At 46.2% G+C, this 24,666-nt stretch overlaps 1 protein-coding gene across 1 annotated transcript in view; it reads right to left on the minus strand.

Annotated features, from left to right (window-relative positions):
• The window catches only part of LOC143297085 (uncharacterized), a 145,937-nt gene that overhangs the window by 57,945 nt on the left and 63,326 nt on the right, over positions 1-24,666 (minus strand). Inside the window, exons 2-3 of the mRNA XM_076609257.1 lie at positions 14,105-14,242; positions 12,771-12,899 (exon numbers count right to left, since the gene is read on the minus strand). Coding sequence (XP_076465372.1) covers positions 12,771-12,899; positions 14,105-14,242 — 267 coding nt within the window. The remainder of the gene's footprint in view (positions 1-12,770; positions 12,900-14,104; positions 14,243-24,666) is intronic.

Below are 24,666 nucleotides of genomic sequence, written 5' to 3' on the forward strand. Positions count from 1 at the left end.
CTTGGCCGAGAGAGTGGGGATGTAACTTGGGCAAGACACTCTCCACTATAATCAAATTCTAGCCCAAATAGTCGGAACAGTAGTTGCCTCCTCTGCTGTTCTGATGGTCATAGTCGGACACGACTGACTATCGTATATAATGAGCTGTAAGGTGGAAAAGCCCAAACACCCACCGTGCTGATGTCGTTTCCATCCATGGCCTGGTCAGCATGAGTGGCTTGAAAGTTGGAAAGGTTATTGCTTTCTTTATGAGTTATTCTTATTGGCGAGACACATTCCAAGGTGATCGCGTGCAAAGCGAAAGTGTCCCTTGCCATCAGCTTAAGTGATTAACTTGGAAATCACTTTGGTTTGTAACTGTAATGTTTTCTTCAAACAGCTGAACACCAGCTTGGTTCACCTCTGAGGTAGGTTTCCTTTTATGGTCGTAATGTATAAATCGTGAAAGGAGCTGTGCAAGTTGTTCATTTTCAAGGAATTCTACGATGCTTACCGCTGGGATCTGATGATTTTTGTCAGTTCAGTGTGGATAAATTATAGTGAATCACTTTGAGGTGCATGAGTCAGGCTGTCACAGCCTTCAAAACAGGTGAGGTTTGAGGAACCCCCAAAACTCACCTGCCCTGTCCTGACTGATCTGGATTAATGCACCATCAGCTATAACAAAGTTACTGTCATCTGGGTTCATTAACCATCTGGGACACATGTGAACAAGCATGAAAATAAATCAACAACAACAAAACAACAACAGCAACAACAACAACGACCCAACTTTCGTAAACACGATTCCAAACCAAACCCGAAGAGCTGAAAAAGGCCAAGAACTCTGGTACAAACCATCTCTTCCATATCAAACCAAAGAGATTTAACACGACAATGAAACCTCTGGAATACTTCAAATGATAATAATTCATCGTGACTGCAAAATCTGCAGGCTACTAGGAACAAAATACGCCATGACATCCATGCATGCACATGAATGACAACGCGGTTAACTGCAACGCTTGGCATACGATGACCCAATTTCGCACAACATCGTGATGTCAGAAAAATCAACGAACCATCAGTTCCCTGAACACTGACCAGTCTCTGGACATTTCGCACGACACTGACCACGTCACCAGGCTGACGAGCAAAAGATATTAGCGGAAACTATTGCTGTGCAGGGGGGCAATGGAGCGGGTAATTCCGTCAAAGGGGCGGAAAGCCGGCAAATGACGGAGGAGTTGAAGGTCTGTTCTTCACAGCGGTCCACTGCACCCTGCCCTCCACGCCAGTCCCCGGCAATCAGCTGGAAGCTGAACACTTTTCCACATCACTTCACTCACTCTTCATTGAAAAGTCCTCTTCAACCCCAGTACCCCTTTCCCGTTTTATGAAAAAAACAGGACAAAGAGTTTCCGACCAAGTCATGCGTGAATCTGTTCATCTGTCCGTGTGATCGTCACCTTGACCGCAGACATCCCCATAGCAACGCACCCACACACTGTGGCATGTCGCCAGGCAGACAGATCGAGGCCACGTCAGTGTGACTGTTGGTTTGGCTTCTGTTGAACTTCTTTCACATAAAACCCACTCCCCCTCCCCCTCTCTCCTCTGCATGGTTCTGTCTTTGTTGTTTGAAGTTTCTGTGTCATTCTGTCGTATGGCTCTGCAGACGTGGTGTGGTGACCATGTACATGGTTCAATGCCATGATGTCTCCACGAACAATGAGATCAACGAACTGTCTGAGCTGTTATTACACTGTTATATTATTTCATAATGAAGACAAAAATACTTTTGTTTAGAATCATCAAGAGTTCTGAGGCTCGTTTATGTGACCTTTTTTTTTTTATTACCCCCAAAGTCTAACTTTCACTTAAGATTAGTTTTCCTGATTTAACACCCTCTTGACTAAAACCTAAGCATTCCAAAACGTAGACTACAGCATCTTCTCATTTTGTTTCGACCAGTGAGGATAATGTTTCACAGGTTTTGCTTTCAGGTGGAACAAAATGTACAGGGTACATATTTCCGTGTTTGGACAAACACTGCTGGCTTCCTGGGGACAGCAGGGACCTGGACAGAACGAGGTCAGGTGACAGTACATGGAGTGTTGGGAAGAGCGGCGAGAGGATTAGGACAATGAAATAACACCACAGGTATGTGACAGTACATGGGGTGTTGGGAAGAGCGGCGAGAGGATTAGGACAATGAAATGACACCACAGGTATGTGACAGTACATGGGGTGTTGGGAAGAGCGGCGAGAGGATTAGGACAATGAAATAACACCACAGGTATGTGACAGTACATGGGGTGTTGGGAAGAGCGGCCAGAGGATTAGGACAATGAAATGACACCACAGGTATGTGACAGTACATGGAGTGTTGGGAAGAGCGGCCAGAGGATTAGGACAATGAAATAACACCACAGGTATGTGACAGTACCTGGAGTGTTGGGAAGAGCGGCGAGAGGATTAGGACAATGAAATAACACCACAGGTATGTGACAGTACATGGAGTGTTGGGAAGAGCGGCCAGAGGATTAGGACAATGAAATAACACCACAGGTATGTGACAGTACCTGGAGTGTTGGGAAGAGCGGCGAGAGGATTAGAACAATGAAATAACACCACAGGTATGTGACAGTACATGGAGTATTGTATGGGGTGGCGAGAGGATTAGAACAATGAAATAACACCACAGGTATGTGGCAGTACATGGAGTATTGTATGGGGTGGCGAGAGGATTAGAACAATGAAATAACACCACAGGTATGTGACAGTACCTGGAGTGTTGGGAAGAGGGGCCAGAGGATTAGGACAATGAAATAACACCACAGGTATGTGACAGTACATGGAGTGTTGGGAAGAGCGGCGAGCGGATTAGGACAATGAAATAACACCACAGGTATGTGACAGTACATGGAGTGTTGGGAAGAGGGGCCAGAGGATTAGAACAATGAAATAACACCACAGGTATGTGACAGTACATGGAGTGTTGGGAAGAGCGGCCAGAGGATTAGGACAATGAAATAACACCACAGGTATGTGACAGTACATGGAGTATTGTATGGGGTGGCGAGAGGATTAGGACAATGAAATAACACCACAGGTATGTGACAGTACATGGAGTGTTGGGAAGAGCGGCGAGAGGATTAGGACAATGAAATAACACCACAGGTATGTGACAGTACATGGAGTGTTGGGAAGAGCGGCGAGAGGATTAGGACAATGAAATAACACCACAGGTATGTGACAGTACATGGAGTGTTGGGAAGAGCGGCGAGAGGATTAGGACAATGAAATAACACCAAAAGGAGCGTGACAGAAAAGGGATGAGAAGACACCCAAAATTCAACTCGCATTTAGAGTAGCAGCACGTCAGGTTGTCAGAGCCTTCATCACTGGGTGTACTGGAGAAAACAGGCCACTTAAACACCCGCCTTCATCTGATGGATCAAGGTTAACGAACCATCTGTTGGAAAACAAAAGTTCGCTACAACGTGGGTCAATCTGCCATCAGGCACAAAGGCATTACCTCTGCCGGTGTTTGCCATGGGGCGAGCGTTGCCATGGAAACATTTAACATCGCCGTGGAGCCATATTACACAAAGTTCTCCAAACACAAGCAAAGCGATACACTCACAAACACACTACACTCCATGGGGCCTACCTGATGAAGTCTGGAGACCTGACCAGAACGTCGTAATCACCCGGACGTCAGAAACGGATGGAGTAAGGAAAATAGGAGTCAAGCACCTTTCCCAAGGACACAACACACGGTGGTAACGGGGGATCGAACCCTGACAAACAGGACCACAAGTCCACCTCACTCATTCTGCCACGGTGCCTCCTTACCAACAGAACAGACAACGCTTTCCATGCAACACAGTCAGAGGTTTACACGTCGTCACTGACGTCCTCATCAGGCAACAGAAACATGACGCACGTCTCTGTGAAACCAACACAGCTGTGATTACTCCCCTGTTATGTTCTGTCTTTCGTCACCAGATTTGTGACGCTACCTAGCGTCTTTCATGTCTGGACGCTCTCCTTCCAGACTGTCTGTCTTCAGTCAGTGTGTAGCTCTGTGCTTCCTTCCTCACCAGACTGTCTGTCTTCAGTCAGTGTGTAGCTCTGTGCTTCCTTCCTCACCAGACTGTCTGTCTTCAGTCAGTGTGTAGCTCTGTGCTTCCTTCCTTCCAGACTGTCTGTCTTCAGTCAGTGTGTAGCTCTGTGCTTCCTTCCTTCCAGACTGTCTGTCTTCAGTCAGTGTGTAGCTCTGTGCTTCCTTCCAGACTGTCTGTCTTCAGTCAGTGTGTAGCTCTGTGCTTCCTTCCTCACCAGACTGTCTGTCTTCAGTCAGTGTGTAGCTCTGTGCTTCCTTCCTCACCAGACTGTCTGTCTTCAGTCAGTGTGTAGCTCTGTGCTTCCTTCCAGACTGTCTGTCTTCAGTCAGTGTGTAGCTCTGTGCTTCCTTCCTCACCAGACTGTCTTCAGTCAGTGTGTAGCACTGTGCTTCCTTCCTCACCAGACTGTCTTCAGTCAGTGTGTAGCTCTGTGCTTCCTTCCTCACCAGACTGTCTGTCTTCAGTCAGTGTGTAGCTCTGTGCTTCCTTCCTCACCAGACTGTCTTCAGTCAGTGTGTAGCTCTGTGCTTCCTTCCTCACCAGACTGTCTGTCTTCAGTCAGTGTGTAGCTCTGTGCTTCCTTCCTCACCAGACTGTCTGTCTTCAGTCAGTGTGTAGCTCTGTGCTTCCTTCCTCACCAGACTGTCTGTCTTCAGTCAGTGTGTAGCTCTGTGCTTCCTTCCTCACCAGACTGTCTGTCTTCAGTCAGTGTGTAGCTCTGTGCTTCCTTCCCTCACCAGACTGTCTGTCTTCAGTCAGTGTGTAGCTCTGTGCTTCCTTCCTTCCAGACTGTCTGTCTTCAGTCAGTGTGTAGCTCTGTGCTTCCTTCCTCACCAGACTGTCTGTCTTCAGTCAGTGTGTAGCTCTGTGCTTCCTTCCTCACCAGACTGTCTGTCTTCAGTCAGTGTGTAGCTCTGTGCTTCCTTCCTCACCAGACTGTCTGTCTTCAGTCAGTGTGTAGCTCTGTGCTTCCTTCCCTCACCAGACTGTCTGTCTTCAGTCAGTGTGTAGCTCTGTGCTTCCTTCCTCACCAGACTGTCTGTCTTCAGTCAGTGTGTAGCTCTGTGCTTCCTTCCTTCCAGACTGTCTGTCTTCAGTCAGTGTGTAGCTCTGTGCTTCCGTCCTCACCAGACTGTCTGTCTTCAGTCAGTGTGTAGCTCTGTGCTTCCTTCCTCACCAGACTGTCTGTCTTCAGTCAGTGTGTAGCTCTGTGCTTCCTTCCTCACCAGACTGTCTTCAGTCAGTGTGTAGCTCTGTGCTTCCTTCCTCACCAGACTGTCTGTCTTCAGTCAGTGTGTAGCTCTGTGCTTCCTTCCAGACTGTCTGTCTTCAGTCAGTGTGTAGCTCTGTGCTTCCTTCCTCACCAGACTGTTTGTCTTCAGTCAGTGTGTAGCTCTGTGATTCCTTCCTCACCAGACTGTCTTCAGTCAGTGTGTAGCTCTGTGCTTCTTTCCCTCACCAGACTGTCTGTCTTCAGTCAGTGTGTAGCTCTGTGCTTCCTTCCTTCCAGACTGTCTGTCTTCAGTCAGTGTGTAGCTCTGTGCTTCCTTCCTCACCAGACTGTCTTCAGTCAGTGTGTAGCTCTGTGCTTCCTTCCTTCCAGACTGTCTTCAGTAAGTGTGTAGCTCTGTGCTTCCTTCCTCACCAGACTGTCTGTCTTCAGTCAGTGTGTAGCTCTGTGCTTCCTCACCAGACTGTCTGTCTTCAGTCAGTGTGTAGCTCTGTGCTTCCTTCCTCACCAGACTGTCTTCAGTCAGTGTGTAGCTCTGTGCTTCCTTCCAGACTGTCTGTCTTCAGTCAGTGTGTAGCTCTGTGCTTCCTTCCTCACCAGACTGTCTTCAGTCAGTGTGTAGTTCTGTGCTTCCTTCCTCACCAGACTGTCTGTCTTCAGTCAGTGTGTAGTTCTGTGCTTCCTTCCTCACCAGACTGTCTTCAGTCAGTGTGTAGCTCTGTGCTTCCTTCCTCACCAGACTGTTTGTCTTCAGTCAGTGTGTAGTTCTGTGCTTCCTTCCTCACCAGACTGTCTTCAGTCAGTGTGTAGCTCTGTGCTTCCTTCCTCACCAGACTGTCTGTCTTCAGTCAGTGTGTAGTTCTGTGCTTCCTTCCTCACCAGACTGTCTTCAGTCAGTGTGTAGCTCTGTGCTTCCTTCCTTCCAGACTGTCTGCCTTCAGTCAGTGTGTAGTTCTGTGCTTCCTTCCTCACCAGACTGTCTTCAGTCAGTGTGTAGCTCTGTGCTTCCTTCCTCACCAGACTGTCTGTCTTCAGTCAGTGTGTAGTTCTGTGCTTCCTTCCTCACCAGACTGTCTTCATTCAGTGTGTAGTTCTGTGCTTCCTTCCTCACCAGACTGTCTGTCTTCAGTCAGTGTGTAGCTCTGTGCTTCCTTCCAGACTGTCTGTCTTCAGTCAGTGTGTAGCTCTGTGCTTCCTTCCTTCCAGACTGTCTGTCTTCAGTCAGTGTGTAGCTCTGTGCTTCCTTCCTCACCAGACTGTCTGTCTTCAGTCAGTGTGTAGCTCTGTGCTTCCTTCCTCACCAGACTGTCAATCTTCAGTCAGTGTGTAGCTCTGTGCTTCCTTCCTTCCAGACTGTCTGTCTTCAGTCAGTGTGTAGCTCTGTGCTTCCTTCCAGACTGTCTGTCTTCAGTCAGTGTGTAGCTCTGTGCTTCCTTTCAGACTGTCTGTCTTCAGTTAGTGTGTAGCTCTGTGCTTCCTTCCTCACCAGACTGTCTGTCTTCAGTCAGTGTGTAGCTCTGTGCTTCCTTCCAGACTGTCTGTCTTCAGTCAGTGTGTAGCTCTGTGCTTCCTTCCTTCCAGACTGTCTGTCTTCAGTCAGTGTGTAGCTCTGTGCTTCCTTCCTTCCAGACTGTCTGTCTTCAGTCAGTGTGTAGCACTGTGCTTCCTTCCTCACCAGACTGTCTGTCTTCAGTCAGTGTGTAGCTCTGTGCTTCCTTCCTTCCAGACTGTCTGTCTTCAGTCAGTGTGTAGCTCTGTGCTTCCTTCCTCACCAGACTGTCTGTCTTCAGTCAGTGTGTAGCTCTGTGCTTCCTCACCAGACTGTCTGTCTTCAGTCAGTGTGTAGCTCTGTGCTTCCTTCCTCACCAGACTGTCTTCAGTCAGTGTGTAGCTCTGTGCTTCCTTCCAGACTGTCTGTCTTCAGTCAGTGTGTAGCTCTGTGCTTCCTTCCAGACTGTCTGCCTTCAGTCAGTGTGTAGCTCTGTGCTTCCTTCCTCACCAGACTGTCTGTCTTCAGTCAGTGTGTAGCTCTGTGCTTCCTTCCTCACCAGACTGTCTGTCTTCAGTCAGTGTGTAGCTCTGTGCTTCCTTCCTCACCAGACTGTCTGTCTTCAGTCAGTGTGTAGCTCTGTGCTTCCTCACCAGACTGTCTGTCTTCAGTCAGTGTGTAGCTCTGTGCTTCCTTCCTCACCAGACTGTCTGTCTTCAGTCAGTGTGTAGCTCTCTGCTTCCTTCCTCACCAGACTGTCTGTCTTCAGTCAGTGTGTAGCTCTGTGATTCCTTCCTCACCAGACTGTCTGTCTTCAGTCAGTGTGTAGCTCTGTGCTTCCTTCCTTCCAGACTGTCTGTCTTCAGTCAGTGTGTAGCTCTGTGCTTCCTTCCTCACCAGACTGTCTGTCTTCAGTCAGTGTGTAGCTCTGTGCTTCCTTCCTCACCAGACTGTCTGTCTTCAGTCAGTGTGTAGCTCTGTGCTTCCTTCCTCACCAGACTGTCTGTCTTCAGTCAGTGTGTAGCTCTGTGCTTCTTTCCCCCACCAGACATTTCCTTTTAGCGGGTCATCCACTGGGACTGGCGTCAGGAGCCGTGGGGTCTCTCCCCTGACATGTCAATACCCGAGACTCTCTGCAACACCCCTGGTCTCCTTCCCTGACATTCCGACATTCCTAATATCTGTCATTGAAAGCTGTTACCACAAAGTTCTAGTTTATCTGTAAGTTTCGACTGAAATGGAAGTCTTCAGACAGACAGAGATGGAATAGACGCCACGGTGCATTTTCCTTGTCTGAGAAACAGCCTGGCTGGCTTTCCGTTTCTCTTTCAACTGGTGACTAAAGTGACAGGTAATGTGACTTAAGGGAGACAGTGGATGGAAACGTCTATCCCAGACGAAGCCATGGAATGTATCACATTCACACGATCACTGAGAAGCAAACTGCCTGAAATGTGATGAGTATGGAAACTTCCGTGCCAAATACCTTCACACTTCTACTGTCTGAAATGTGATGAGTATGGAATCTTCCGTGCCAAATACCTTCACACTTCTACTGTCTGAAATGTGATGAGTATGGAAACGTCCATGCCAAATACCTTCACATTTCTTGGCTGTGCAGTTCAGAATGCGTAAGGAGAACAGTTCAGTTCAGTTCAGTTGCTCAAGGAGGCATCACTGCGTTCGGACATATCCACAAATGCTACGCCACATCTGCTAAGCAGATGCCTGACCAGCAGCGTAACCCAGTGCGCTTCGGCCTTGAGGGAAGAAATGATAAATGAATGAATGAAAATAGTAAAAACAAAATAAATACTACTACTACTTACAGTACCACTACTGATAAAACTAATAAATAAGCAAAGAAAAATATCATGAATAACACATACGCACACATCAACATGTTACAGTCATTTGTGTGATACTCTGACCGAGACAAACTGCAGGCTGATCAAAGTAGATCTTCCAAGGAGATGACATAGCACTCATGACATGTGTGAGTCAGACCGGTGAGTCAGATCGTCAATAGACCCACACGAAAATTGTATTGCACTCAGTTTGCATCAATTTATCGTCACTACATATTTCTGTGTGAATTTCAGTGCAGCATGGTTAAGACGCTTATCTGCGAGGGTCCAGGCTCGAATCCCGCTCTCGCCATTTCTCCCAAATTTGACTGGAACATTAAATTTGGCGTCTAGTCATTCGGATGAGACGATAAAACTGAGGTCCCGTGCGCAGCACGCACTTGGCACACTGGAAAAGAACCCATGGCAACTTAAGAGTTGTCCTCTGGCACCATTCTGCCGATGAAATCCACTCTGATACGTTGTACACAAATACATATGCGAGTACTCAAGGCCTAACAAAGTGTGTTGGGATATACTGTTGGTCAGGCATCTGCTCAGCAGGTGTGGTGTTGCCTTTGTGGATTTGTCCGATTGCAGTGCCGCCTCCTTGAGACACTGAAACTGAAACTTCCCGCCTGCATGTTGTTACAGTCCCATCTGAAAATCTAGCATTCACGGTCCAGTATATAGTATGGGAAAACCCAAGTCTGTTTGTGACAACAATGTCACGTACGTAATCCACCTGACAAGTGGCTTTGCATATGAAGTGAACATCTTCGTAAAGTATTCGTGGAGTTCACTTACGATCTAACTTACCACACACACAAAAAAAACAACAACAACAAACAACCCCTCACCCCCCAAAAAAGCCCAAACCAACAACAAAGAACAAAAAAACAACAACAAAAAACAATCAGGTGAGAGAGACAGAGAGAGACACAGATACACACACACACACACACACACACACACACACAGAGGAGGGCTGGAGGGATGGAGGGAGAATGACTGACAGAGAATGAAAATTATCATCAGTGTGGGTATCTGTCTTCAACTATCTCCTCTTCCCTATCATTCTATGATGATATCATGCAAATCGCACACAATCTTACATCATCACTTCCAGAAACTGGGAGCTTGAGAAACCAGTAAGATCGACCAAATACTCGTTTGTCACTCGTCCAGGGGAAAAAAAAGATGATTAAAAATCAATAACCCCCGAGAAGTTTGAAATCTGATCCTCATTTACAATTCATTGTGCCCGTGGAAATATCAATGCAGCCACAGGACACGTGTCCCTCCATCTATCTATGGTTCAGCTGATGAAGACTCTCCCGTCTAAAAGCTTGGAAAATCCGATTTGAAGAGTTGAAAAAGTCAGGTTTGAAAGTGGGGGTGGGGGTGAGGAGAGGGTTTAAAAGCGTGCACACAATTCCATATACGCTACACCACGTCTGCTTAAAACCAACAACCAAGGAGCAGGTTCCTGATCTCTCCGTTGATCCGTCGCACTGGTCGCTATGACAACCTACATTAGACTCTTTTCATAGCCTTAACTCTCTCCATACGAACGGCGAAAGAGAAGACGTTAACAGCGTTTCACCCAAATTACCACCATCAAAATACTGAAGAGGTGAATGTTGACAAAGAATACCACAATTCTGACGACGGAAGCTAAAGGTTGGCTCATTGAGACACCCACTGGACATCCGAGGGGTCTGTGTAGAGAAGAGAGGACTGGCCGTACTGAGTGAGTTAATGTATAAAACATTTCAAAGGATTGTAATCCTTTTCATCAATATCTATGGCATTATGAGCTCTCTTGGTGATCTTCGTTCCAGAGAGCAGGTATAACTATGTGTGTGAATAAAAAAGCATGATTATGTGGATAAATTAACTGACCATGTGATATGTATACACCTCTCAATTTGTATCAGGTTTGCTTTTATGTTTCACGGTATTTCATTACACCAGTACAGCACGCTTAGACTGCTGTCTGTAGGCAATATAAACTTGGAAAACGAAACTGAACAAGCATGTAAAAAAACAACAAAGAAACAAAAAACAAAACAAAACAAAAAGACTTCTTCATTTTCTACATTATATCAAAGAACAGAACAACACAAAAATGCACTGGCATGAACAACCTTTTCCTTCAAAGAGATATTACGGTGAAATTTGTGGAATAACTGAAATAATTTAATTGAAACCAATTAAAAGTAAGAAGTGAAGAAGGACCGACTTCTGATTTTGTACCTGATCACGCTGCTGACACATGATGTTATGTACTGATCACGCTGCTGACATAATGATGTCATAATTTCTTACAACATTCTGATGTCAATTTAACCCAAAATACGCAAAACAACAACAAAAAGCAAAAGAAACAATAACAAACAAACAACAAACAAAAAACCTGCAGTAATACGATAAAAAAGAATAATCAAACCATCGATCAATAGACCTTTTTTTCAGGATGGAATGCCGTTCTGTGAAAACTGACGTATGAAGCATGACTTGTTATTTTTATGTTATGTATACTACTACTACTATTACTACTACAAAGTACTCTCTCTCTCTCTCTCTGATGCCAGAAAACAATATGAAGGAAGCATCAGTTCCCTTGACAGTGACCAGTCTCCCGACATTTCCCATGTCACTGACCACGCCAGCAGGCTGACGAGCCAAGTGGATCAGCGGAAACTATCGCTGTGCAGGGGGCAGTGGAGCGGAACACTCCGGCAAAGGGGCGGAAGACCGGTGACTGAGGGAGGAATGGAGGCTCTGTTCGTCACACAGTTCCCGTGTATCCTTTCCCTTCGTCAGGTCTTCGTGATCAATAACTGGAGAGCCGGTCACTTCCCAAGAAACCAACACACTCACTCTCCTCACTAAAAAAAACCCCTCACTATCTCTCGCTGTATTATCAATGGTTTCTCCATTGCAATGGAAAACCATTTACAGCTTAGTCTTTTGTGAAGGACTATAACTCTCAAACCAAGAAGCAAACTGTACTGGCTCTTAGTGCTGCAGCCTTGGGGGCTGGATGGCCTTTGGGAACCATCCCAACGCCGACTGTCCCGAAACCCTTTTGGCCGACAGAGTGGGGGAAGTGACTTGCGCAAGACACTCTCCACTGTAATCAGATTCTGGCCCAGATAGTCAGAACAGCAGTTGCCTCCCCTGATGGTCGAAGTCGGACATGACTATCATACATCTATCGTGTAACTCACCCTCTCTCTCTCTCTGTTCCTCAACAGAGAGCAGACAGCTCCCAGACTCAAATGAAAGACATGATTATCAACGATAAAGAGAGTCATCATTTCTATTTTTCCTTGACGCATTATTTTCTTTTTGTTATATCACCATTATGTCCAACGTATTCATTCTACCAAAGGTTTGGTTCATACGAAATTATGAATGCCTACAAGACACGTTACCAGACGTATACGAGTGGGCGACTCAGAGTTGAAGAAAATTCAAAGTTCTGGCCATGCCCCCTGTCCCTGTGACTCTCACTCTCTCTCATTCTCTTCCCCTCTCAGAACCGTGAAAAGCATTCAGGCAATCACTGCAAGGTGAGGTTACATCACTAATCTGTTTGTATGCAGCTCACGGTGTGTGTTTGTGTGTGTGTGTGTGTGTGTGGGGGGGGGGGGGGGGGGGGGGGCGGGGGGGGGGGGGGTGCGCGCGCGCGCGCCGTGTTTGTATGTATGTGTGTGTGTGTGTGTGTGTGTGTGCGCGCGCTGTGTGTGTGTGTGTGTGTGTGTGTGTGTGTGCTTTGCCTTTGCTTTGTTACTTTTTTTCGCTTTACTTTTTGCCCTGGAGGGCTGGGTGTAAAAAAAAAAGCTATGTTTACTTTACTACCCTCGTGAAATAAAAATTCGTTTCGTTTCGTTTACACACAGACACAGACACGGACACACAGACAGACAGACAGACACACACACACCGACACCACTCCCCTCCTCATCGCCACACACACCACCACCCACTTCCACACAAACACAGCCCCCCCCCCCCCCCCCCAAACACACAGACGCAAACCCCTACCCCCACACACCCCACACCCACACACACGCCCTGACCTGCTCGTAGGGTTTGAAGTGCAGGTCGTTCCACATACGGTTCTCCATAAGCAGGTCATAGTTGGCCAGTGGGATGTTGACCTCTCCCAGGTACTCCGCTAGCTTCAGGTTCTGGCTCTTGTGGAACGCCTGGTCACACACACGATACAATGATCATGATCATCTTTATCACCTCTTTTTCCCATCTCCCAGGTCAACATATGTGCAGACCTGTTTGTGCCTGAACCCCCTTCGTGTGTACACGAAAGCAGAAGAACAAATGCGCACGTTAAGGATCCTGCAGTTCATGTCAGCGTTCGGTGGGTCATGGAAACAACAGCATACCCAGCATGCACAGCCTTGAAAACGGAGTATGGCTGCCAACATGGCGGGGTAAAAACGGTCATTCACGTGAAAGTCCACTCGTGTACACACGAATGAACGTGGGAGTTGCTGCCCACGAACGAAGAAGATTATCTATTAAACAAACAAACAAACAAAACACAACAAAAACAAACAACAAAAAATCCCACAAAAAAGAGCACACCTTTTGACTTAAAAAAAAAGTTGAATGATGACAGAGCGATGAAAGGGAAAATGGTGTGTGTGTGTGTGTGTGTGTGTGTGTGTGTGTGTGTGTGTGTGTGTGTGTGCACGCACAAACATAAGCATTCCCCATCTTCCACATTACCACGTATGAGTTTACGTATTATTCATAGTACTTTTGTCCTTATTTTTTGCCCATATATATCTATCTGTTTATTTGATTATCTATTTCTCTGCTTTTACCTATCAGTTCATTTATTCAATCAGTATTTATCTAATTCTTATTTATTCATCTTATTCTATTTCATGTCATTTTATTTTCCCTCAAGGCCTGACAAAGCGCGATATGGGTTACGCTGCTGGTCAGCCACCAGCTTTGCAGATATGTGTGACGTGTATGAATTTGTCCGAACGCAGTGACGCCTTCTTGAGTAACTGAACTAAACTGAGCTTTCTCTGTGTCTCTCCCTCCACTCTCTTTCTGTCTGTCTCATCCGCTCTCTCTCTATCTCTTTTTCTCTTTCTCACTCCCTCCTCTATGTCTCACTGCGTCTCTCTCTCTTTCTTGCTTTCACCATTTCATTCGTTTATTACAATGGTTTGTTATAAAATTATAAAAGTATGTTGATGCATTCACCTATGTCATAAGAACCTCATGGTCAATGACATTAAAGCGTCAAAATTCTCTCTCTTTCTCCCCTCTCTGTCTTCCTCTCTCCTAATCTCTGTCTCTCTCTTACTCTGTTTTTCTGTCTCTCTCTTCCTTTCTCTCTCACTCCCCCCCCTCTCTCCCCCCTCTCTCTCCATACCTTGATACGCAGACGGAGGTTGCGCAGGTCCTCCATCTTGATGTCGTTGAAGAAGAACTCCCTGTTGTACACGGGGTTCCTGGTGTGCTTCACAGTCTCAGAGGTCTGCTTCTGCAGCTTGCCCGGCATCAGGTACACCTGGGGATGAATGAATCAATCACCTGGGGATGAATGAATCAATCACCTGGGGATGAATGAATCAATCACCTGGGGATGAATGAATCAATCACCTGGGGATGAAGGAATCAATCACCTGGGGATGAAGGAATCAATCACCTGGAGATGAATGAATCAATCACCTGGAGATGAATAAATCAATCACCTGGAGATGAATGAATCAATCACCTGGGGATGAAGGAATCAATCACCTGGGGATGAATGAATCAATCACCTGGGGATGAAGGAATCAATCACCTGGGGATGAATGAATCAATCACCTGGGGATGAAGGAATCAATCACCTGGGGATGAAGGAATCAATCACCTGGGGATGAATGAATCAAACACCTGGAGATGAAGGAATCAATCACCTGGAGATGAATGAATCAATCACCTGGAGATGAAGGAATCAATCACCTGGGGATGAATGAATCAATCACCTGGGGATGAATGAATCAATCACCTGGGGATGAATGAATCAATCACCTGGGGATGAATGAATCAATCACCTGGGGATGAAGGAATCAATCACCTGCGGATGGAGGAATCAATCAATCTGTTTGATCACTTTGATGCCGAAGACCCATTTGAAGGGGTGTGAAGAAATAAGTCAATTCTACGCTAGTAATCATCAGTAATCCACCTAAAATATCAACAAAAACAAACAACGAAACAAAGAAACAAAAAACAAAACAAAAGAAAACCAACCAACCAACCAAACAAACAACATAAAGAAAACCATTGACACTGAAATGGGGATAAAAAAAAACCATGAACACAATTCAGAACACAAAACAATCATAATATGGTACATTATCATCAAGCAGCAACAAGTAAACTGTCTCTTCTTTTAAATGCCTTGTAGAATCTTACAGCAATATTTCTAATGGAACGTTTCCATCTTGGATACATCTGGAGAGAGAGAGAGAGAGAGAGAGAGAGAGAGAGAGGCAGACAGACAGACAGACAGGCAAACAGGGAGAGAGAAAGACAGAGAGAAAGAGAGAGAGAGAGGGAGAGAGAGAACACTGAACACTGAAATGTTTAAGACATTAAACATTTCACAGAGAGAGCGAGCGAGCGAGCGAGCGAGCGAGAGAGAGAGAGAGAGAGAGAGAGAGAGAGAGAGCTTTCTTGTTACAACACTGGTGTTTAGGAATATTGACTGGATGCCTCTCTAGACCCCCCCTCCCCCCCCCTCTCTCTCTCTCTCTCAGCATCTGTTTAGTAATTGAGACGATGTGGTGTTATCACCAGTGTGAGTAATCTCTTTTTTTCCAATACATGCATAGCACGCGCGCGCGCGCGCAAACACACACACACACACACCGAGTACAGATAGCAGCACTCTGCAATGAAGCTTTAAACCCAAATAACGATCCAGGAATGCTCTCCTAAAATGGGATCATTGTCCAGTTTCTAGACACACAAACCAAACAGTGCAGGAAGCACGTGAGTGCACTTATCGACCGCCTGGGAAAACTCCGCTCGTCCTGGGTAAAGGATTCCTGAAAGCCACAGCGACGGGTCGACACCACGCTTACGAAGAAAAAGACAACTTTGTTGCCACAAAAGAGAAATTCGGCCATGGGCAATATCACAATATGCATGCCGGATATAGGAGTCTAAAAGGTGAGCTGATTACAGTATAAAACGTCTTCTGGGATACTGTTTCGAGTTTTGCAATCTTGTGACATCGTTTGTAGTTGTATTTTTGTATTTGATTTCTTTTTATCACAACAGATTTCTCTGTGTGAAATTCGGGATGCGTCGCTACACTACAGCGCAACCCGTTTTTTTTTCTCCTGCGTGCAGTTTTATTTGTTTTTCCTGTCGAAGTAGATTTTTCTACAGAATTTTGCCGTGGGTTCTTTTACGTGCGCTAAGTGCATGCTGCACACGGGACCTCGGTTTATCGTCTCATCCGAATGACTAGCGTCCAGACCACCACTCAAGGTCTAGTGGAGGGGGAGAAAATATCAGCGGCTGAGCCGTGATTCGAACCAGCGCACTCAGGTTCTCTCGTTTCCTAGGCGGGCGAGTTACCTCTAGGCCATCACTCCACTGTGGTTTATGAGTGGTATTCAAGAGACTATGGCACCTGTGGGCAAAGGTGTACCTGCGGATGAATATAGAGGAGACAAGGCCCGTTACCTTACCTCATGTAGATGTACCCGTAGGTACACCTTTACCCGCGGGTATGGCGGTTTCTTGAATATCACCACAAATGGTGGAAGCTCACAATGATTTGCTAAAACAAGGCAATGGTCCTTAACTGTTTGCCACACGTGTTCCAGCACCCAGCACCGTGACAAATCAACAGACAGAGCCGGTTGTGATTGAGTGTGAAAGTATGCACACCAGAGAGTGTGGAATAACTGAGAGGATATTTGGATTGCACTGTGCTGACTGACTCATGTGAGAATACTCAGAAAGTCAGCTGATGCTGTAACTTCTTTCAATCAGAACTGTTGAGTTGTTTCAGAGCTAGAGTGGGGAAGCAGTTTTCTGACGGGAAGAAAGGCAGTTGCATGGGATGGGTTAAAAAAAAAGACAACAAAACCGCTCACTTCAGAAACGAAACAGAAAACGCCCCATGCCTCCCAGTTCACTTTGCATGGATGATCAATGGGAGAGGGGGAGAGAGGGGGGGAGTGGGGAGAGAGAGAGAGTAAGTGTGTGTGTGTGGTCACGGGTGGTTGATGCAATTTGTAACCTTTTCTTTCATGTAAAGCTCCCACGAAGATCGCTATACAAATGTACAATATTGTCATTAATATCATATAAAAGAAAAAAAAAATCGCCTGTCAGATGACAAGACACTAACAGAATTTTTTTCTCCAGTTAACAACTTGTGTGTGTGTGTTTCGGGTTGGAATGAGTTATGTGGGAGGTGAACTGGACAGTATGATGTCACAGCTGAAGGGGCAGATCAAAGATTAGAAAACTAAACCGGACTTTGACATCGATACCAAAGCTGTTTTTCTGAAACTGGCCATGAAGAAGAAGTAGACCCAGAAAACCCAGAATGCGGAAGACTGAAGCCAAACGAACCTGTGAAATCCACCAGATTGCAGGAACGCGCCGTCATCCCACTACCATGCTTGTGCAACGTGTGAGAAAGTGTGGGACCACCCCTCCTCTCCCACATTATTTACTCAAACATGTCAGAAGGCTTGGCAGGGAAACGAGAAGTGCGAGAAAAGCGTGGGCTCACACCGTCAACACACTGACGGGTGGTGTGACCCAGTGGTTAGAGCACTGCTATCAGTATCAGTAGCTCAAGGAGGCGTCACTGCGTTCGGTCAAATCCATATCCGCTACACCACATCTGCCAAGCAGATGCCTGACCACCAGCGTAACCCAACGCGCTTAGTCAGGCCTTGGATTGTCACATAATTCAGTTTCGTGAGTTCGATCCCCGGTGTCGGCGCACCCAGTGGGTCTGAAGATGGAGATTTCTCCTATCCTCAGTGCAGATCTGCTGGGGCCTGAATCCCCTTCGTGAGTAGAGAGAGAATACGCATGCAGATGATCAAACACGCACGTTAAAAGCGCCTGTGATCCATGTCAGCGTTTGGTGGGTTATGGAAACCAGAACATACCTTGCATTCACACCCTTGATAACAGAGCATGGCTGCTTGCATGATGGGGTAAAAACGGTCGTACACGTCAAAGGCCACTCATATTTATTAATGAACTTGGAAGTTGTAGCCCACGAACGAAGAAGAAGAAGAAGACAGAGAAGGAGGAGGAGGAGAAGACGGAGGAGGAGGAGGAGGAGGAGGAAATGAGGAAACAAGCAGAGAAAGGCAGGTGACGCTGGCCTCGTTAGCGACAAGAAAACGACTCCATGACACAGGTGTCTCCCCTGAAGGCCCTGTGCAGAAAGGGAATGTCGTCACTGCCTTCTGGTAACTGCCGGTGTAGAAGCTTATTTGTGCCCCCGTTAGTTTTTTACCCACCGGGGTCAAGTCTTGCTAGGTCAGATCAAGCCGGGGTTCTATGAAGACGAGCCTAGAATTACTCCCGGGGGTAAATTTCAACTTCCCAGAACTGAGCCACCAAGTTGGATTTACCCCCCCCCCCTCCTCTGCGGCTGGATATGGGTGTTATTTTAGGCCAGCATGAAATGTTTCCCGGGGGTACATGTGGCCCAGTCAGAATCAGCACAGGATATCACAGTAGAAATACCCCAGGTTCCCATCTGCTAGGCTATAACAGAGGTGAGGGGGAGTGTGTGGGGAGAGGGAGGGGGTTCCAGTGAAAGCCAGCCAAGAAATCATCTCGTCCTTTTTCAACAGCTTTATTAAACTCGTAAAAAAAGAGAATAACTTCCATCTAGGGAGGCTAGGCGATCGATATTGACTGGCCAAAAATGATCCCTTGAGTCACTGGAGGCTAGCCCAGAAAGACCCCGCGGGATAGACGCAAGGCGGGTGGGGGTAGTTTGACACTGCTACACCGGGGACCAGTATCTCGTTTCCTGATGAGCAGGCCAGTTTCCCATGATCCAGATGTTTATATTCTGCAGCTGTCTTCTCATTCTGCAGTTTTCATATCCTTTTTTGTTTCAGATCTGCGCGCTGTCTCGTGAACAGCGGTAGCAACGGAATAGGAACAAAACGAAAGAAGAATTAAATAAAGTGGGAACTAAATGAAATAGGAACCAAACTAAATAGGAACCAGAGAAGAATTTTGCTAAAAACATCTTCTTTTTAAGTTTATTCGTTCTTCTTTTTCGCCTGCATGTCCGTCTCTCTCACCACATCATTGTGTGTGTGTGTGTGCATGCATGTGTGCGTGTGTGCGCGTGTGTGTGTATGAGTGTGTGTGTGTGTTTCATGTAAATGCATGTCATTTTATCAAATAAAAATAATAAATACATAAATAAAGACATTCGGTGTTTAAACGGATTCTAAGTAAATAAATACCAAGTAATGCTTATTCTGAGTGCCACTAAAATGGTGAAAACTGCGAGTAGTCTGGGTTGTTCTTTACCTAACTGGCCCATCTGTTCTCTTTTTGGTTGTAGAGACTCAGTCATTGGTTCACTTGGAAAAAAATCAGTTTGGAAATAATCAAATCGCTTTTCAGTTAATATACGTATTCTTCCGTTGATGTCCCCTTTGTCTTACGTATAATGATGGCAAAAGACAATCAGTTAAATTCCCAAGCGAGGTCGTTGAACACGTTAAGCTTAGGAGGAACACTGCAGTTAGATTGGACGTGCAGAAGAATTGCTTTACATGTGTGTTGCTATCATTTGATTCGGGAGAAGGGGTCGTTCTTAACTGGTTTTGAAACAGGAACATTATGTCGCACTGCTAGAAAATGAACAACTCGACTGGCTGGAGCTAACGCACTTTGCTACAAATAACATTTCTTCAAAAAAAGAGAGCAGAATTTTTTTTTTCTTTTTTTTTTTTTTTGGAAGGGGGCGTGGGGGGATAATTCGAAGGAAAATTCAATGAAACTGCATTATTACGCTTAGAGGCGGATTTAGACAACACAAAGCCGCTTTAAAAGAAGACCACATTGCAAACTAAAGCCACATAGAGTGGCTGCATGGGTTTGGACAGAGACAACGAATAAGGCAACATACTCACATTCGTTGAAAAAATTGAATGCACACACACATCACACCAACATACATGGAGAGAAGAGAGAGAGAGAGAGAGAGAGAGAGAGAGAGAGAGAGAGAGAGACAGACAGACAGACAGGCAGACAGACAGACAGACAGACAGACAGAGACAGAGAGACACAAAGACAGAGACAGAGAGCGACAGACAGACAGACAGACAGACAGACAGACAGACAGACAGACAGATTTTTAGGCAGCGGGGTGCGGGTGTGGGGGGAATGAATAAGCATACGAGGGCCTGTTTTTAATCCAACCATAATAAAAGAGAATCTATAATTTAGAGTGGGGATTATAAGAAAAGAAGGAGGTAAAAAAAAGTAAATACAAACACACAGCAAGAGAGACAGACAGACAGAGAGACAGACAGACAGACAGAGAGACAGAGACAGAAAGAGACAGGAAGCTAAGAACTAAAAACTCAGAAAAACTCAAAAAGGTTTTTAATGTATATTGTCCTTCAGTCACAAACCGAAGTGGGGTTGGGACGGAGAAGATGTTGGAACAAGCAAAGATTCCTTGAATGATGAATGATATGGATACTTATATAGCGCCTATCCTCAGTCAGAGACCAAGCTTTAAGCGCTTTACAAACTGGGGGTCATTTGCACAACAGGCTTCTACCTGGGTAGAGCCGCCTGAAAGCTGCCATTTGGGAGCTCTTCATTCGTTTTCTGTGTCATTCAGTTATATTTCAGACACGCACACATACACCCTCAGACAGACATGTAACATTTTACGTGTATGACCAGTTTGTTTATTTACCCCACCATTTAGTCAGCCATACTCTGTTTTCGGGGGTGTGCATGCTGGGTATGTTCTTGTTTCCATAACTCACTGAACGCTAACATGGACAACAGGATCTTTAATGTGCGTATTTGATCTTCTGTGTGGGCATGCATACGGAGGGGTTCAGGCACAAGCAGGTCTGCACATATGTTGACCTGGGAGATTGGAAAAATCTCCACCCTTTTCCCACAAGGCGCCATGACCAAGAATCGATCCTGGAACCCTCAGATTGAAGGTCCAACGCTTTAACCATTCAGCATGCAAAAAGCAAAAAAGGAAATCAAACATGCGTGAGAGAGAGAGAGAGAGAGAGAGAGAGAGAGAGAGAGAGAGAGAGAGAGAGACAGAGACAGAGAGAGAGAGAGAGAGACAGAGACAGAGAATGCTAAATTGGAACAAATTGATGCGTGGAGGCTGGAAAGAACAGTGAGAACAAAATCAACACCAAAACTCTCATGCTGCCTTTTGCATTCAGCAGACAAGGACGGGTCAATACCGGTCAGCACACACAACAACACAAAGCCCGGGACTTGCCCACCCCGACACACACAGCTGCCAGAGATCGCTTTGTCACGCACTGCACGTGCTGGCCCCTGACCCCCCCCCCTCCCACCATCCTTGCAGGACAATTTGGGGGATCACTGTCTCCATGCTGTGCTGGTGAAGGCATTTCCTTCTGGCCGTGAGACAGGCAGGCAGGTGCCCACTGTCGTTGGAAAAAAACAACAAAGAAGCAGACTAGGAATCCTTCCTGCTTCCCGCGCCACATGGTATGGGGGGGGGGGGGGGGGAGAGAGATAAGGGGGTAGGAGAGTAGTGGGGAGAGAGAAATCATGTGTTGTCAAAACAAGCTATGACAGAGAGAGAGAGAGAGAGAGAGAGAGAGAGAGAGAGAGACAGAGACACAGAGACACAGAGAGACAGAGAGAGATTATGAAGAAATATCAGGAAAAGACAAAAAAAAAACAACAACAACAAAAAACCAAAACAAACAAAAAAAATTAATGTCTTGCAAATTGCTTTCAGATAGCAAGAAACGCTTACAGGGACGAATTATTCAGCGTGTATTTCTCAATCCCCTGAATCATGATGTGAATGGGTCACAAACTGGGTGACAGACTGCTTTAAATTACCTGTTGTTTTGTTGCTTTGTGTTTCTATGAATAAAGTTTGTTTCACACACACACACACACACACACACACACACACACACACACACACACACAGAGAACCAAACTAGAACGAACCAGACCCCCAGGCTGTGCGGGGCAGAGAGAGAACAGCAGGAGGACCAACAGGTCCCGTGTTGTTGCATACAGTGGACGATCTCCCCGCACTCTCACTTTCCCTCCACCACACCTTGACTAGTGGTCTAGGTGCTAGCTATTCAGGTGAGACGAAGGTCCCGAGTTTGGCATGCACTTAGCGCATGTAAAAGAGCCCGCGGCAAGAAACTTAAAAAATAAAATCCCGTTTCACAGTAAATTAAATACACTTGCAGGCAGACACAAAGGTTGTTTTGTTGCTTTGTGTTTCTATGAATAAAGTTTGTTTCACACACACACACACACACACACACACACACACACACAGAACCAAACTAGAACGAACCAGACCCCCAGGCTGTGTGGGGCAGAGAGAGAACAGCAGGAGGACCAACAGGCCCCGTGTTGTTGCATACAGTGGACGATCTCCCCGCACAAACAACACAACCCTGGTGTAGCAGCCTGGTCGTGCCCCCTCTAAATCTTACCCCAGGGTCAATTCAAGCATGTGTAGATCAATCTCCAGGGGACTAAGTAGACTGACATGGAACAACCCTTGGTGTTAATCTTCAGCTAGTCGGTACTGAACCCCCAGCCCCCGCTCCAAATGAGCCCTGCAATCCTTAACTGGATTTACACCCCTCCCTTCCTCTCACAGGATGTAGGCTATGTCATTCTAGACTAACTTGAAATGACAGCCGGGGTTAAATATGTCCTGGTTAGTATGATACAGGCTTAAAAGCAGAACTCCTTCAGGTTTGCATCCAGTAAGTTCTAATGAAGTGGAGGGTGGAGGGGGTGGGTTGGTAAAGGCCAGCTCAGAATGACCTCCTTTCTTTTTGAATAGCTTGATTGAACCTGTGAAAACAGGGTAATTTTCAATTAGGGGGACGGTGGGGTGGGGTGGGGTCGATCTTGATAAGCCACAAATGACCTCAGGGATCATTCAAGGCCAGCTGGGAATGACTCCTGGGTAAAACCCGACAGGGGGTGGGTGGGGTTGGGAAAGGGGGGGCATTTTGAGGCCTTACACGGGCTTTGCCAACCCACACACACAGCTGCCGGGGATCGCTTTGTCACGCACTGCACGTGCTGGCCCCTGACCCCCCATCCGTGCAGGACAATTTGGGGGATCACTGTCCCCGTGCTGTGCTGGTGAAGGCGCTCCCTTCTGGCCGTGAGACAGGCAGGTGGCCCCTCTCATTGGGAAAAGAAAAAAAAAGAAAAGAGTGAAAACAGCAAAACAAAAAAACAACCAACAACAAAAAACAAAACAACAACAACCAATAATAAACATGCATATGTGAATATGTGAGTGAAGCCTGATGAATACCACAGAAAACAAATGTTAAGCGCGTACAAAGCAGCTGTCGGTTGGCTCTACCAAGGTAGGCAGCCTGTTCTGAAAATCATCCTGTGCTTGTAAAGCGCTTTGAGCATGGTCTTTGACAGAAGATTGGCGTTATACATATGAGTATCAATCATAACAATACACATAAAAATATAATTCTTTTCACTTTATAACACTGTACCGGGTGCAGAAAATAAGAAAATATGAAAGAAATATTGTCGGTTTTCATTCCTTCTAAAACTTTTTCACGTTTCTGTGCTGTCAAACTGGGCAGTTTTTGTCAAACATACATTGTGTATATCCTGTACATATAGACATCATAAATCATAGACGGCTTAACAGAGAGAGAGGGGGGGGGGGGGGGGGGGGGAGGGCAGGGGAGAGAGAGAGAGGGAGGTGGGGAGGGAGAGAGAGGTCCAACGAAGCTTGATTGGAAGCTGTGAAAGTTGTTTGGCCCCCTGGGGAATCAGTGATTGACACCAACTCGGAAGGCCACACGGCGGACAGGCACTGGAACTGGTGGCCCAGTGGTAATGTGCCCCACCAGGAAGTGGGTGGACACGGGTTTCACTCTCCCTTTCCCTCCACCACACCTTGACCAGTGGTCTGGGTGCTAGCTATTCGGGTGAGACGAAAGTCCCGAGTGCGGCATACACTTAGCGCATGTAAAAGAGCCCGCGGCAAGAAACTTAAAAAAAAAAAATCCGGTTTCACAGTAAATTAAATACAGCTGCAGGCAGACACAAAGGGTGGCGCTGTACAGTGGCAAGGCGCTCTCCCCGGGGAGAGCAACCCGAATTTCAAACAGAGCAATCTGCTGTAACAGAAAGTATCATAATACTATACAGTAAGATATAATGCAATACTCTTCAGAACGTAACCAACATCCAAGTCTCGACCCTTTCCCTAGGGCAGACAGCCAGCTAGGATTTCCAGCTGCACCAGTATTTTAGTCATTAGTTTTCGGACAGGGCCTGAGGGTGGTGATGGTGTTTGAATGGACATATGTGATTGGCTGACAGCTGATGATGGTATTGAAATGAACCAGTGTGATTGGCTAACAGCTGGTGATGGTGTTAGAATGAACCAGTGTGATTGGCTAACAGCTGGTGATGGTGTTAGAATGAACCAGTGTGATTGGCTAACAGATGGTGATGGTGTTAGCAATGAACAATGATGATTGGCTGACAGCTGGTGATGGTGTTAAAATGAACCAGTGTGATTGGCTAACAGCTGGTGATGGTGTTAGAATGAACCAGTGTGATTGGCTAACAGATGGAGATGGTGTTAGAATGAAGCAGTGTGATTGGCTAACAGCTGGTGATGGTGTTAGAATGAACCAGTGTGATTGGTTGACA

This window comes from Babylonia areolata, chromosome 22 (genome assembly GCF_041734735.1).
Source record: "Babylonia areolata isolate BAREFJ2019XMU chromosome 22, ASM4173473v1, whole genome shotgun sequence".
NCBI classification, from domain to species: domain Eukaryota; kingdom Metazoa; phylum Mollusca; class Gastropoda; order Neogastropoda; family Buccinidae; genus Babylonia; species Babylonia areolata.